General features: G+C 46.8%; 1 protein-coding gene across 2 annotated transcripts in view; it reads left to right on the top strand.

Moving 5' to 3' along the window:
- Window positions 1-15917, top strand: part of PAX5 (paired box 5) — a 132779-nt gene that overhangs the window by 56341 nt on the left and 60521 nt on the right. For both annotated transcript variants that reach the window (XM_061445355.1, XM_061445356.1), the window contains exon 7: window positions 13742-13871. In XM_061445355.1, the coding sequence (XP_061301339.1) occupies window positions 13742-13871 (130 nt within the window). The remainder of the gene's footprint in view (window positions 1-13741; window positions 13872-15917) is intronic.

Genomic DNA, 15917 nt, shown 5'->3' with positions numbered 1-15917 from the left:
AGCCCTGTGCAGGGGCTGTGGGGGGTTAGGCTGTGCAGAGATCTCACTTCCCACACTGCTGCAAGGGAATGCACCCCCTCCAGGACAGCAACCTGGGTTGCTGGGTTGCTGAATGCGGCCGCCTTCACTGCGTGCATTGTGGATGGGAGCAGGATGTGGGTGTCTGCTGGGGGCTGGAGGTTATTTTGGCACTGTTCCCCTCTGGAGTGACCCTGCTCTGCTCTTGCCACTTAGTGGAATGCAGCCCTGGGCTTTTGCTGCAATTTTTCTGTTGATTCCTGAATGCAGGACTTTGCTGCTCATGGGCACTATAAGCCATGGTAGGGTGATTGGGTGGTAGGAATGGGCTGCTGGCCTCCTAGGGAACAGGCATGTGTGCCTTGGAGAGGGACTTGCTCCTTGTGCTGCCCATCTCTGCCAGCGGGTGGGCAAAACTGGGAGAGACTGTGAGAGTCTCCTTTGAGTGAGTCAGAGGCTACTCAGAAGGGCATCTTAAGCTGGTGATATTTTTTCTTACTGAATAAAATTTAAAGAGGTGTAAGAAAGACCAAAGAGGACCAGTGCTGAGCCGTAACACAGGGCATTTCACTGGGAAGGAGTAGCAGCTCTTTGGAGGTGACAGTTGCACTTACCCCCATCTCCTTACATGGGGTGGATGAAGAGCTGCTCTGTGCACAAAGCCCTTCCAGCCCTGAGACGATGCTGCCAACCACAGTTTCTGGTTCACAGGGAGCCATCAGCTCCCAGTGAAACAGCAGATTATGCTGCAGGGGTGTTAGATAGAGCTTTTCCATCTGCCAGGGCCCCCTGGATGCTCTGGATTGCTCAGAGATTTGACTTGTCATTGGCTTCTGGAAGCTGAGCCTTCAGCATGTAAGACTTCGTGTAGGATAACTGTTTCTGTTCACCATCACAGAGATTGTCACTTATTTGCACTATGGTGGTAGCAGAAAACAGCACAGGGCTAAAAGCATTGTGCAGGGTCAAGGGGAGAGCAGTGTCTCCAAAGGTCATGCTGTCTGATGGAGAATACAAGTAATTGCTGGGGAGAGGAAAGCAGTTTCCAGTGCACTGCAGATCAAGTTAGAGCAGCGTATGCTGTGACTTGTTCCTGGTGCTGCAGAGAGGCTGAAGGCTTCTCAGGACAGTCTCTTCTCTGAGCATCCATCATCCTGCTGGGGCTGGTGGGCGTGTGCCCTGCCTTCTTCTTTGGCTCTAATCTGTGTTAGGGTCAAGAAGGAGAAAAAAAGCTTGCCATGGTGTTTCTTCCTGCTGAAAATCAACTTTTATGAGTAGAGAGGTTTTTCTGTTAGAATAGCAGCAGAAAGCACAGTTGCTTGGGCCAGTGCCTCCCATTTGCATCCTTGCTGCTCTGCCTCCCTTACAAGTGTTCTTTGTGCATGAGCTCCGGAAGACTGCACAAAATTCCCTGTGTGTGTTGCCTTGTTGTGGCATGTCATGTTGGGTGGTGACAGTCACAGCAGACTCTGTTGTATGACACGTGGTACTGTGTGTGACAGTGGGGCTGTGGTGGAGAGGAGTTTTCTGGGGAAGTAGCATGACAGGAGCCATGTATCCTGCTAACATCTCCCTGTATCAGGATCATCTTTGCAGAGAGCACCCTGCAGCTTGCATGGACACCCTGGGGGTCTGCCTGAACAGGGGCTGAAACTGAAATGACTGGTCTTTGAGGAAGCAGAAGTGATAGGAAGAAGCCCAGGTGGGATAATGCAAGGGATGCCAGCCCTCCTGTCCAGACAGTGTGGGGACACCCTGCACCCCTGCCTGAGCTCTGTTCCCTTCCTGTGGGTCCCTCCCCGTGGGAGCAGGTGGCTGCTGGCCTTACCACTTTATCTGGAAGCAGCAGGCAGCCCTGTGTCAGCGTTTCTCCTGCAAACTTTTCCAGAAGGCAACAGGGAGTGTTTCCAGGGGTCTGCAGTGCCCAGCGTGCAATGCCCCAGCAGTGCTGCCCTGCCACACAGAGCAGCTGCTGCTGGAAGACAGAGTTGAGGTTTCACTGCACTGACCCTGCTGTGCTGGCAAAGCGTGGAAGTACTTGTTGTATAAGGAAACCCACAGGCTGTTTCTTTTCCTTCTGGCACCCTCTGTGTCAGCTAGCCTGCACTGAGTCAGAGCTTGATGAAATGAACCAAAAAGCAAACAAAACAGAGCCACTGGGCCATGCCTGCTTTTTCCCGCTCCTCCCAGCAGCATGTGGCCTAATCAGTGCAGTGAGACCAAGCCGGGGGAGAGCAGCAGTGCATGACTTTTAGGGATTTCAAGGGTGTTTTTGAAAGACTAGAGCTATCCCAGTGCCTGTTAGGTTGTTGGAGAAGCCCCAGTGATGGCCTTGGTTTATGCTGATGCAGCTTCCCTCCAAGTTTGCTGTGCTGAACTTCCTGGGGCTTGTATCCCTGCTCATGTGGCTTTGTCTGGGGACCATGTCTGGCTCTGGTTGAGCAGGCCATGGGTCCATTTCCACACACCCAGAAGAGTGTTTGTCACCTCATCCCCTTGTGCCATCAGAGAGAGGAATCTCAAAATACAGAAGAGTCGATGCCTTCAGGAGTTGTAGTGCAATCCTGGTTTGTAACTCCCGCTTTTTTCCTCCTGACCACTCTTAGATATGATAACATGTAAAAATACAAATTCCAGAGTTAGAGGACAGGCCAGCCTTGCTGTGTCTGGAGCTCTTTGTCCTTGGCTCTTTGCTCTGTATGGATGCAGTGGCTGATGTTTTTAGCCCTGAGCAGGCTCCCCAGGTTGTGCACAGGCTCATGTGGAGAGGGTGTCACCGAATTTCATCTCAGCATGTTACACCAGCTTTAGACCCAGACATTAGTGACACGAAACAAAGTGCTGCAAAGGCAGTCAGTGATCTTCAGAAGACTTGCCACAGCTTCTGTAAGTATGATATAGAGGTGAGAAATTTAAGAAAAGCTTTCACATCTTGCTGTCTTGCCAGATATGTCCACATTTCCTTGCAATCTGGGAGCTTTGAGTACTTGTATCTCTGTTCATCATGTGTTTTGTGAATAAATGAATGTTTACGGGTGTGGTTTTTTTTTTTTTTTTTTTTTTTTAGTTTAGAGAGATAAGCCAATTCTATCACATCAACATGTTTTAAATAAAACCCCGCATCTTTGTTTTCGGACAGCTAATGGACATCCTGTCATTACAGAAAAAATCACAGACAATACCCACTCAAAACAGTGGGCTATTCCTGAGCTGAAGGATAGCAGTGATTTACTGGCCACCCATCAGTTTTCCAATATCCCATCAAAGTGTAATATATGAGTAAGATGACTACAATTATAATTGCTCATGTAGTCTTTTTCTGTTTGAAAAATAATAGGGAAGTCATTCATGCACTTTACACTGTGTATGTGATAATCCACTTGCATAGGAAAAGAGATCTGGAATTGTCCCCAAGCTGGTTTTCTCTGTAGAAAAAGACAACATTGTGTCGTGGCACTAGTTGGTCAAGATTATGTTGTAGCAAAATTGACCAACATCCTTATGTCTGTGTTAGCCATTCAAGAGAGGGAAAGATAAATCTCTGAGTAAACACACTTGCCCATAGATTTGTTTAAAGCTTGGCCTGCTCACACGATATTTGAGGAAAGGGTTTGCACCAGTGTTTGAAGAATGGAACAAGATTTCTCTTCTTAGTGCCCAGTAGATGTCTGGATCCTGCAGGCTTTGAATAGTTTCAAATACAGTTTCTACCCCTTTTGCTCGGAAATAACCACTGGTTTACACTCATTCTGTAGGCTTTCTCTGAATCTGTACATCACTTTAGTGGACAAAGATGGGTTTCTCAAAGGTTCTCCCTGTGCAGGTTGTAAATATCTAGATGTGCTAAGGCATCTTTGAAGAAGACAAACTTCTCATGAAGGTGCATGGTAGGAGTATGAGAGACAGGGTCATGAGCTGATGCAGGAGGGGCTCTGCAGGGTCCAAGGGAACCCTTATTCCCTCAAGGACAGCTGGGCAGGGAAACGGTTGCCCTCAGAAGTTGTTCTGTCTCCATCCATTGTGGTTTTCAAGACCCAGCTGTGTAAAGCCTTGGGTGGCCTGGCCTGGTCCCATTGCTGGCCCTGCTATGAGGCTGCTCTGGAACTTCCTTTTAACTGGGATTATCCAACAACCCCAATGTCCAGATGTCTGCTATTCATTCCAGTTCTTATTAGGTGAGTTTGGGAAACTTCAATACAGTTGCAATTGAAAATGCGGAAAAAGTGACTGGGAGAGCAGCATCCTGTTCTCACAGTATGCATGATGAGATGGAGAGCTGCCTGGGATGAAGCATCCAGGAACCTCAGTAATATGCTCAGGACAGATGCTTTGTTTTCAGAAGAATGCCATAGTTTTTGGTTGCCATCTGTTTAAGAAGGGATTGAGTGAAACAACCTACAGAAATGGTTTTATGATGACAAAAAGCATTTGTGGAGCTAAGCTGCTTCCAGAAGAAAGGCTAGTTTCAAATTTCCTCTTTGCTCATATGAATAGTGGCTGCTTAAAAATCTGGTGGCAGCAGAATTTGCTGAAATGAAAAAAAAAATTAAATCTGAAAGGAGCAGCTTAGCACATAGTTGGATGGTTTCAGCCCTGCTTCTCTCATGTGGAAAATATAATTGAATAAGGGCAACCTCACAGAGCAGGGGTTTCTTCTGCTCATTCCTTGTGCTGCAGAACCCCCCTTCAGGCTCACAGCTGACCAAGGTATAAGGGCCTCTCTAAATAATTAAACTACATGATTAAATATCAGGTAAAATCAAGGAACACAAGAAATTGTCATCAGATTGTGTGCCCAATTTTCCAGCAATGACAAGTTCTGAGGCTTCACACCCAAGGGAGTTACTGTTGAAGGCACATACCCTGTGGTCCCATGTTCATTCAGGCAAATGGTTGATCTCTGGTTCTTGTGACTGTAGAGAAAGGTATCAAAATATAACCCTAAACACACATCTGGCACAAGAACTGGGGTGGCTGTCAAGGTGGGAGAGATGCTGAGGTGGGAGAGGCTTCCCATAGAATCACCATCCCTGGAAGTGTTCACAAACTGTGTAGATGAGGCAGGCCTTTAGTGACATGGTTTAGGGGTGACCTTGGCAGTGCTGGGGAACGGTTGGACTTGATGATCTTAAAGGTCTTTTCCAACCTAGCTAATCCTGTGATTCTATGCTTGGGTTGTACCATCAGCGAGTTCCAACCTTCTTGTCTGATGCTGTTTTCTTGTTGTGATGTTTCACTGTGTGTGCAGTGCCCGGGTGTCCCCAGCACTGCTGACTTTTTAGCAGCAAAATGATGATTATTACAACTGCAGTGTGTCTGGCTGAAACTGTCTTTCCAACAAAGAATGTTTTGATAAAAACTGAAATGTTTCAAGGAAACCTGTCATTGATGATTTTTCCTCATAGAAGGTCCTTGGCTGGCGCCTTTCGCAACAGTGGGGAAGTGCAGAGCCTCCAGCAGTGTCAGGCTGTGGGTGTCAGCAGAGAAAGTCTCTTTACCTGGAACCAGCACCCCACAGGTACCCTATAGGTACCACACTCATTGATCAGCCTGCCTCTCTTCTGCTTCTTTTTCTGTATCTGTTTGCAGACAGTTTGAGATGTTTCTGGATGGGTCTTGAGGCTGAGGAGCCTGCTCCATGCACTGCAGGCAAGCAGGGTGGACAGGGTGTTTCTGAGGTATGTGATGCTGTCCTGCCCTGCTCCAGTGCCTTGTCTCAAAGCCTTCACATTCTGCAACTGCTGCTGTTGCGTTTGGATGTCAGCAGGTCTCAGCTAGTTAGTGAAGGGCAAAATCACCTCAAGATTTACCCTAGGAGATGAACGGGGTTCAGTGTCCATTAATCCTTAGGAAATGTCACATCAAAGAAAGCACCACACATTCCCCAGATTATCCCCTGCCCAGGGGACAATCTTTAGCACGTGCTAAAGAAAAGGAAGGTTTCCACATCTCTGCATCCGCCAAAGCCCTCTGTGGCACATCTTGGCTGCACAATATACGATGGTTAAAGAATCCAAGCTGGGGAGGAGATGACTGAGGTACAGCAGCCAGGATGGGCATGCAACACTGTCACAAGGAGGAAGCTCCTGCAAAACTTGTCATCCTATTTCTGCATTCCTCAGTAAACCTATCTGGGAGGTTCTGGCATGGTGGGGAAGAGTCCCTGAAGGGGTGGGCAGTGCTGGTGAGGGCAAGTGGGAGCGGGGGTGATCCATCCTTTCATCTCATCTCCTGAAGGAAACTGAGTTGTGTTTATACTGTCAGAGGAAGGAGCTGTTGAGGATAAATGTGTGACAATGAAGTATGCAAATCCTGGCAAAAGCAGAGGTCAGCTCTTACCACTGTTTCACTGTCTCTGTTCATCCTGGTGCTTGCTAGTGGCATGGTGAGGCTCAAATTCAGAAAGCCACATCACCTCCTTTAGGCCCTCCTTAGCATGACTCTATGGAGAGTACTTGCAAACCAGAGGAAGATAAGTACGCTGGCTTCCTCTGCCCCAGATGGGTGACGGGGAAATGGCCTGTGCAAGGCATGGCTGAGAACATGTCTGCAGGTGTGTGCTGGTTTCCCACCAGACCTTCAAGGTTCAAGGACCTTCAAGAGGTTCAAGGGCTGTGGGTGGGAGGGACAGCCAGGTGGATTTTGGCAGACTTATGGGTCCATTGTCCCTGCATACGCATGCCCAGACATCACGCACATTCTTCAGACTTTGCTTTCATTTAGTCTGCTAGCTCTAAGATACAATAATAATAATAATAATAATGATAATAGTAAAAAGGATGATTTCAGCAGCAAGTGCAGGCTGCTTTCTGTGCTGCGATTTGGTGGGGTTTTGTTGTTTACCACGGGCAGCCTTGCTGGAGCGTGTGTGTGTGTGTGTGCACACGGGTGATTTACTGGCCTGTGCAATGCCACATGTCTTTAAAATTACAGTGCCCATTTCCTACTGAAATAATTTCTGCGAAGAGAGGCTCCTATTACAGCAAGAGGAGTGTGGACGTCATGATTTATTATTATTTATGGTCCCAGGGCCTTGTTTATGCACGATGGGTTAGGTGCTCAGGATAGAAATGCCATTATGCAAATGACATTGAATGTCCTTACTGAGCCTAAATAATTTTTGTGTTGGACGATTAAACCTCATCTGTTATTGATATGGGCTGCAGTCGGGCTATTAAAGAGTCCCAACAGTACTTACTCCCAGTAATGGGAAAATTGAGAGGAAGAGGCTAAACAATTGCCTCAAGTGTGCTGTGATTGTCTGTTAGGAGTGGAATATAACAACCCCCCTGAATGGAAATCGTGTTTACTACTTAGGGATAAATAAAATGGTAGAACCATACAATAAATTATGCTTTGTGATGTGAATTGACACACCAGAGAATTTCTGTACTTTCAATTTTTTTTTTTTTTTTTTTTTTGGTGGGGGGAGTGGGGCAAAAGGAGAGTCAGATGTAGCTGTAGATGCCGGGAGCAGCCAGGGAGGATTCCCATAGTGCGTGCCTCTGGCTGAGTGGCTGGGGAGAGCCATCCTCCTCGGGTGTCGCACAGCCACCATACTTGCTGCCTTGACACAGCTGTGCGGTCACATTCTGATCAGTGTTGATAGCTTATGAATTCCAAAATTGACAAAATTTACAGAAAAATGAGGATAATCCATCTTCCTTAGCAGCCTGTCAGGAGCTGGCTATACTTCATAATCTTCAATTACAGATGCTATTTTCAGACATTTACATGCAGATATTAGAACAAAATGAAAATGAGAAACAAAGAGCAAATGGAAATGCGGCTATTTATATGTATAGAAGAAAAACAACAGGTAAATTCTAGGCATTTAGATTGGATTTGGGGGTCCCTTCAGAAAATCTCAGGATGACTGTGTTTGCTTATGGATTGCACTGTGGAAATATAAAATGTAGCATGTCATTTCCCACATGCAGATAGTCTGAATATTGGGTCAAAATCAGGTCAGTTATTCTGAAGTATGAGGGTAAATGTGTTCATGGCAGGGTGCACTATCTAGCTAATTCCCTCTATCTTCGGAGGAATCTCTGGGGATATGCACAATCCTAATCGGATTTCTGCTAAAACGAAACACAGATGTTAATTTTTTAAAAAAGTATGTTTTTTTGAAAGGGAGATTCAGAAATATTCCACATAAACTGAGGGAAAAAGGTTGTACTATTGAAATCAAACTTCCATGCCCTGTGAGACAGCAAAGAGCCCAACAGTGCCAAAACCAAAGAGAAACTGGGGTTTGGCCCAATTAGTTTTTACTTCAAAGCAGAATTGGTTTTGATGGCTGTGGAGGGCAGCATAGGGAATGTCATGTAAATCACAAGACGGAGGGGTGGCTGGCAGGCAGCAGTGGTGAGGTTTTGATATATAGGTTTTTGAATGCCTTTCCCGTCTGGATGTGAGGCAGCTGAGGAGGAGGGCGTTAGGATTGATTTTCAATTCCCGTAAAATTTCAGGCAGAGCAGCACCCGTGCCCATGCAAGCTGCGAGTGGCGCTGAGTTTCTGACAGCCTGGGGAGATTAATTATAGAGTTGTTTTGGATTAAGCTCTCCGAACCATATCTAATGTTACAAATTTCTTCTCTTTGTCAGGCTGATGCAGGGGGCTCTATGGACAGCCTGCCTGGTGGACTTTATTTATTTATTAATTTTATTATTTATATTTGCTTATATTTATTAATTTTAAAGTAGTACAACATGATGACTTGGAGGTGTTAGCTATGGGGTCTGTCTTGGTGCTGCTATGAGTTGTGAGCAGGGGCTTTAGGTGTCGACCTGAGGGACAGTACTGTGTCTTTTGGAGACCTTGGATTAATGCCTGGTTTAAAAGAGGAGGAGCACTGTTTTTGGCAACAAGGCAGTCTGTTGGGCGGGAAGACAGCACATGTGATCAGAGCAGGGGAAGACTGAAGTCCCGAAGCCCCAGGCTGACACATTGCTCTGGTAGTCTGAGCCCTTGTTGAGCTGCTGCTGCTGCATCCCAGGCAGTGCCATGAGCCCAAGGGCAGCCCTGCCAGCAGCAGGGAGGAACAAGAGGTGCCTCATCAAGTCTGCCCAGAGTTCTGCAGGTGTGATTTGGAAAACTGAGCAGCTGCAAGAAGCAACATGTGAGGGTCCCAGTGGATGCCAGCTGGCTCCTTTCAATGGCTGCTTGCCCTGCACAGCAGAAAACTCTTTTCTGCTTGGTGCAGTCTCTTGAGAGGGGTGCAGGGTCTGTGCCCCACAAAAGGATGGGGCAGGAGGGGGGATGTATTTGCCTCATGCTGCCTGGGTTGCAGCAGTGTCACAGGGCTCATCCCATCCCATGGGACCTCCCTGAGTTTCCTGTGCTGGCACCCCAGAACCAGGCTGTTTCAGGAAGCACCAACTGTGTGTCCATCTTTGCCTGGCCCTTTGGGATAAAATTCAAGGAAAATCTCAAAGATGAAATTGCAGTACGCACAGGGTAGGTTGACCTTTCAGTATGTTATGCTCAGGCATCTTTGCTAGGAAAAGCACAGGGTGAAGTCTGTGATGGGCTGTCTGCCACTTCACTGTAGTAGACAACAGACCCTTCCTCCTCACACACTGTGTTAGTTGTCTGAAAATGGTACCAAAACACTGCTGCACCCCTTTTCTCTCCACCTGCCCATTACCTTCCCCACCCTAGGGAGTAATAGTTAGAAATAAGGCTCTTGCAGTGAAGGTGCATGTGAAACTTCACCCAGCACAGAAACCTTCCTGTTTGCACTCTGCAGCAAAGGCTGGCAGGGAAGGACCCTGTAAGGGTGGGTGTGCTGCTCCCCATGGGCATGCAGGGACCACTGTTGTCCTCGCCACCCCCTTGCTCCCCACTGGGTGCCATGGCCCAGTCCCAGCTGCCTGCCAGGCGCCCAGGTCCCATCTGCCTGGGCTGAGCAGGATGGGGTAGGGAGAGCACATGAGACCTTGCCGTGCGCCTTCTTTTGGTTTGTCCTTCTCAGTCAGTCCTTTATATATTCGTTTCATGTGTCTGTGTTTTCTCTCCTCTATGCTATGGCAGTGGTGCTCCATGCTGATGAGACAGTGCGTGGTACAACCGCAGGCAGTCATTTTTCAGGTAATTTCTAGGGTACTGAACACCCGCCTCTTGCTTTTTCACCTATCATGCAGCAGCAGGTCAGGCTTCCTGCTGTGTAGGGAGTGATCCCTGGCCATGCCTGGCCATTCTGGGCTGCTCTTTGCCAGTGACACTTCCAGCTCACCAGTGAAAGACCTAAATCTAAGACCCCTTCTGCTGCCTGTCTGAGTGGCTGGAGAGTCTCCTAGGGAGGGTTGGCAGGATGGTCTTAACTGGGGTTGTGAGGTGAGGGGCTGCTCCATGAGCGCTGCCTGTGCCTGGGATTTCACCTACTGTCTGGACAGGGTGTCTGGAAGGACAAACTCAGCCTGAAGGGAGTGAGAAGAGGGAACGCTGCTGTGCCCCGTGTGAATGGGTGAACAGCTGGTGCTGTGAACCCCGAGCACCAGTGAGGCTTGCTACTTCTTAAGGGGGTGCTGTGGCCCTCCCAGCCCCTACACGGGGGGCAAGGAGGGCTGCAGATGGCTGTGACTGCAGAGGTGGGTGTGATACAGGGGCTCGCTCCTCCACCAGGACTGTTGGAGGAGTTGGGAGGTCAGCTGGGAGCAGTGATGGTGGTAGGTCCATGGTGGCAGATGAATGCTCAGTGTGGCTGCAGGTGGGTCTGAGAAGGAACGCTGGCACCATTTTGCCATGTGAAGAGGGAGGCGGCTCAAAAAGAAGTTACTGGAGGTGCACTTCCAGTCTGCAGCAAGCTACTGGGACCAGAAGTGGGAGGGACCCCAAGACTCCATTTCTCACGCCTCCACCTTCTGGAGCTCTGCAGCAATACTGCCCAGCTGTAAGTTCTCCATTCAAGCCATGCTGGGCAGTGTAACGCTTCCAGGCGCTCCACCCACAGAAGTGGTTGCATGGTTTGGGGCTGTGCTGCTGCAGGCTGATGAGATGGGCAGCGCTGCCTGCAGGAGGACTCTGCTATTGCACATGCCTCCATCTCTCTGTGGTGGGGTTACATGGATGCGCATGAGTTACCACTGCCCTAGCGCCCAGTGGGGTATGCTGCACCCTGATAGTTGCATGCTTCTGAGTGAAACAGGTCAATGCCTCCGCACTTGAAGGGCCACACTCCTGGTTTGTTGACATTATGCTTCCTGATCATTAACTTAAGAGGTGAGGCCTGGTCCCACTTCCTCCTAAGTCAGTTCATCAGACCCCGGAAGGGAAGAAAACTGTGTTGTTTCAGCGTCTGCTCTGGACTCCAGTGTCTGTGGTTTGCAGGGAGGGCCTCAGTCTGGTCCTGGTTGGGTTTGTGTGAGGAGCAGTAGCCCCAGAATTCTGTTTTGTCAATGGCATTTGGATGTGCACCCCCTTCTCTGGCGCTGTGTGTGACCTAGCCTGTGGCACAGCTGGATGTTTCCTCCCAGACTACAAGTGGTCTGCTCCCCGTTTGTAACCTGGAAGTCACATTCACACCCTGCCTGTGGGGAGTGATGCATTGGTGTGCTGTGGGAAGATAGTCTGGATACGGTGTGGTTATGGCTTTCTTAGAGCAGTGCAGGTGAAATAAGACATCTATGCAGGGCTTTTAGTTCAGATTAGGGAGTGAAAAAACCCCATGGTGCCATCACATGTGCACATACCCAGTGGAAGGGAAAGTGGGGCTGCAAATCTAAATATCATGGAGTGGCGAGGGAAGGCTGAAGAACAATCTACATTGGTAGATCCTGGAATGAGAAGGAGTTTTGGTTGCACCTGCAGGAAGGAGGAAGGCTGGGACCATCACTGACATCCTCTGCAGAGGAGGGATGCTCAAGGGGCTGTCCTCCCCAGAGTGCAGAAGTGGGGCTGAAGCAGAGCTGTGGTTGCACACGTCTTCAAGGTGGTGGTGGTAGAGAAAAAGGGGCTGGGTGCATGAAAGTAAGGGAAATGTGAGGGCATGGAGAGTGTTGGAGGAGGAATAAGCTGAAAGGGCTGAGAAGCAGGAGAAGTTTAACAAGAAGGTTAGGGGTGACCATAGGAGACAGCCTAGAACTGGGAGGGGCTATCCCCTGTGTCTCCTGGCACCGCAATAAAGAATACCTGCTTGTCAAGTTGAAAACTTTGTTGGCAAGTTTGTTCCTGGAATTTTCTCCGAATCACTGGGCAGCCTTCAGCCCAGAAGGCCCTGACTTATTGATCCATGGACCAGGTGAAGACACAGGGTAGCCAGCCACAGCCAATGACAAAATGTATGTGACACGCTTACCTGCAAGGGGTTTGCGTGGAGGATCCTTCAGGGTGACAGAGCATACTCATGCCTCACACAAATTGCGTGCACAGGAGAAATGTGCAGTAACACAGACCTGCTAATGTGGGGTTATCCTTGTAAATTAACTTCTGTTTGAGGGAGAACTGAGCATCAGAGTCACAAACAAATATATCTGATCCAATGTAGTGAGCTTGTGGCAAATACCAGAGTGTGTGCTGGCTTCTTGGATGTGTCTGAGAAACTCTCAAGTGGGAGAAAGATGTGTTCACTAAGATCAGCTTCTGTTTTTTTAAAAACAAAAGGAAAATGCTTAACTTTTTTATTTGGTCACTCAAAAAAAAAAAACCACACAGTTCTGGGTTCTCCTATGTTGCTTAAGTTCTGCACAGCTTCTGCATTGACTTAGTCTGCAGAAATACAGCAGGGATCAGCCTTGGAGTGTTGTTCTTCAGTTTTTCTGTTTCTATTGCTGTTCTTCACTTGAAGTTGTCATCCTCCGGTTGTTATGGGCATGATTACGATCTCACAAATAAAGGTTAAAACTTTGAGTGCAAATAACAGCAAGGAAGGGAGAACTTTGAAAAGAAACTTCCAACTTCCATGTGAATGATCTCGACAATAAGAAATAATTAAAAAAGGCAAAGGGAGGTAATCTGTCTGCGGAGTACACGTAAGTCCTTCTGGAAGTGTGGATTGGCCTCACCTGCCGTAGATTGCCATGGCTACATGGACTTCTACTCGTTTATGGGACGAAACAATCTGACTTCTGAGGATCTGCACTTATTTTCTATAACTTTTCCTATAACTTTAATGAGATTAAGAAGTTCCCATGAGATGAGAAAGCATCCTTACAACAGTCACGTGATTTATTTTCAAATAATTTGGATTTAGAAACAGTTGGCTAAAAATCCTTCCCCGAAGCAGACACTTTTATTTACATGCATTTTATTTCTTGTGAGATGATGAGACACAGCACTCTCAAAAGAGGGGAAATGGGATGCTCTGTTCCCACCTGTTCATCAGCGTGTGTCTCTTCAGGTGACACCACTGAAATATGGGTTAACTGGCGCTGGAATGAGCATTTTCCTCTAACAAGCAAGTAACTTGCACTCTGCAGTTACAGCCCCCAGTTACTCTACAAAATTTCTTCTTTAAGGAAAGCCTTGCTACATATTGATCAGTTTGGCTTTGGTTTGATAAAGAAAGCCCGTTTTGCTGTTCTCCAAGAACATCTGTGATAAGCACAGACCCACTTAGTATTTTGAAGGCTTAACATCCCAGTGTAAATGGGTATTGCCTTTAAAACTGACTGAACAAAGTATTTTTGAGTTGCATTGCGTCTACTTTCTGTCATACAGGCAAGAGTTCCTGAATGGTACATTTATTATCACTAAAATGCCTTTTGTTTCTTTTTCCAGGCAACTGAATATTCAGCCATGGCATCATTAGCTGGTGGATTAGATGACATGAAAGCCAATATAACCAGCCCTACTTCTGCAGATCTGGGAGCAAATGTTCCCGGGCCTCAGTCATACCCTATCGTCACAGGTAAGCAATTTCCCAACACCAGTCAGCGATGTGGAGTGTGTGCACGTTGCACCCTGGTGCCCTTCATGGTGTAGTTGTGTCAGATGTGGAGACATTTGCTCAGAAATCTCTTTTAAAGTGTGATTTCATAGCAGCTCTGTTGAAAGTCAGGTGCATAGTTTGTATGAATCAGTACTTTTCACCGGGAGCCAACAGATGAAGCATCCATCCATCTTGTCTAGGAAGAGGTGTGCACCTCCCCCCCAAACCTGCATGCTGAAAAGCAGAATGCTTGCCTCCGCTGTCGGGCTTTGTTGCTCATTTTTCATAAAGGTGCCTGGTATGTTTGACTGGATAGAGTTTTTATGGCAGTTCAAACTAGCCTGCATTTTAAATGCTTTTGATTCCTGCAAATGCTTGTGTTTTATACCATATTTGGAATTGCAGTTGTGCACTAAGGCTGAGTATTTAAATGAAAAGCAAAATTGTTTGTTCAGGGAATGCAGCATCATCTGCATTCATTTAGCAGTTATAGGGTGAAAGTCAAGGAACAGATAGAATTTGATAAATGCTTTGGTCACCTAGTTATTTGGGACTGACCATATTGTTTGGAAGGAAACTGCCCAAATGGTAAGAAAATGATGAAATTGTATCCCGAATGAATTGTGGGAATTCAGAAAAAAGGGATTTTGAAATTTAAGGCTCTATGTTTCATGTGCATGTTACCTCTGTATATTACTTCTGTCCTTGTGTCTAATCTATGCAGATTTCATCATTGGATTTTCTCTGTTTTGACAAAGAATGGATTTACTTCTTTATTTTGTTGCTGAAGGGAAGGTGACGCTGTTTTTAGTATAGTATTATTGTATCTTGAAAGTGCTACAATCTCATCTAGCAGGATAGCAGTTTTGAAAACTAGTTGTCACAAAATTGTTTTAACCCAATATGGCATCAGTCTTTGGCACTTCTTGCCAAAAGTTTAGGAATATTCTAAAGCAGTTAGAGGATTCCTTAAGGAAATCCATGTTTACCTTGATGTGTAAGGGGAGGGACTTGTTGAAATAACTGGTACTGAGTTGGTGTTTCGGTCGTTGGACTCATGGCTAAGGAAGGTGTCTAGGGATGGGTGGATGGACAGAAAGGGATTTCTGGACATGTGTGGCTTATAACAGGTAGGGAAACAGAGCATGGATAGATAGATATAGAATCATAGAGTAGAGGGAATCTAAAACTAATATGAAAGAAGCAACATGAATCATCATGTTTGGGGTAATAAGCCACCTCTAGAATGTATGAAAGTTAGAAAGAAATGTCTCCTAAGGCAAATTATTCTGTAATTGTTTGCTGCAGTAATTTCTTCATCTTAAAAGCCTGAAGTCCTGCTTATTACAAAAAACATGGGCTGCCTTGGCACATCATGGGTGGCCTGTTCCCCTTTGTTGATCTTCTGGGTGGTTGTCTCTTGCTTGTCCAAGTCTGTGTCCCTGTGACAAGCCTGATGCCCTGTCAGAGGTGTCTGTGCTCTGCTGGTGAGGACAGCCCAGCAGCATCTTGGACTGCACAAGTGGGTGCTGTGGGCATCACTGTCTCTCTTCTGTCTTCTTCTGAGGAACTGCCTATCCAAGTTCTGCACCTGGCCAAAGGAAGCTCAGCCTAGAGCTCTTGTTTTGATTTGATACTTCAGCAGCACACGTTCTTTTACGCTGGTTTAAGTAATTCTCATGCTTCACATGTTACTACTTCGTTAGAGTTTGGTGAGCTGACTGATGGTGTTTGTTAGAGCAAAACTTACCACAGAAGTGATGCTGCAGAGCTCAATAGAGATTTTGTGTAGGTTTTCCCTGTGATGTTAGCTATACTTGAGCAGAAGTTTCAAATGTTAAATTACTAGTTCTCATAAAAATGTGGAGCAGGCTTTATGAGCATCAAGTCTAGAAAAAAAATCCTGCCATTGGTCTTAAATGTGACATGGTGAGAGCTGTAACAGAACACATTTTTCAGATCACTAGCTATTTGTATCTTTAATTTGATATTGTGTAGAGTTTTCTAACACCTGCATTCATAAAA

The sequence above is a fragment of the Pezoporus flaviventris genome, unplaced genomic scaffold, assembly GCF_033815535.1.
Source record: "Pezoporus flaviventris isolate CSIRO_AGI_PZ_B2104156 unplaced genomic scaffold, CSIRO_AGI_Pfla_v1 ptg000004l, whole genome shotgun sequence".
Classification (NCBI taxonomy): domain Eukaryota; kingdom Metazoa; phylum Chordata; class Aves; order Psittaciformes; family Psittacidae; genus Pezoporus; species Pezoporus flaviventris.
Note: the sequence above shows the minus strand (reverse complement) of the source record. Positions and strands in the feature narration are given on the sequence as shown.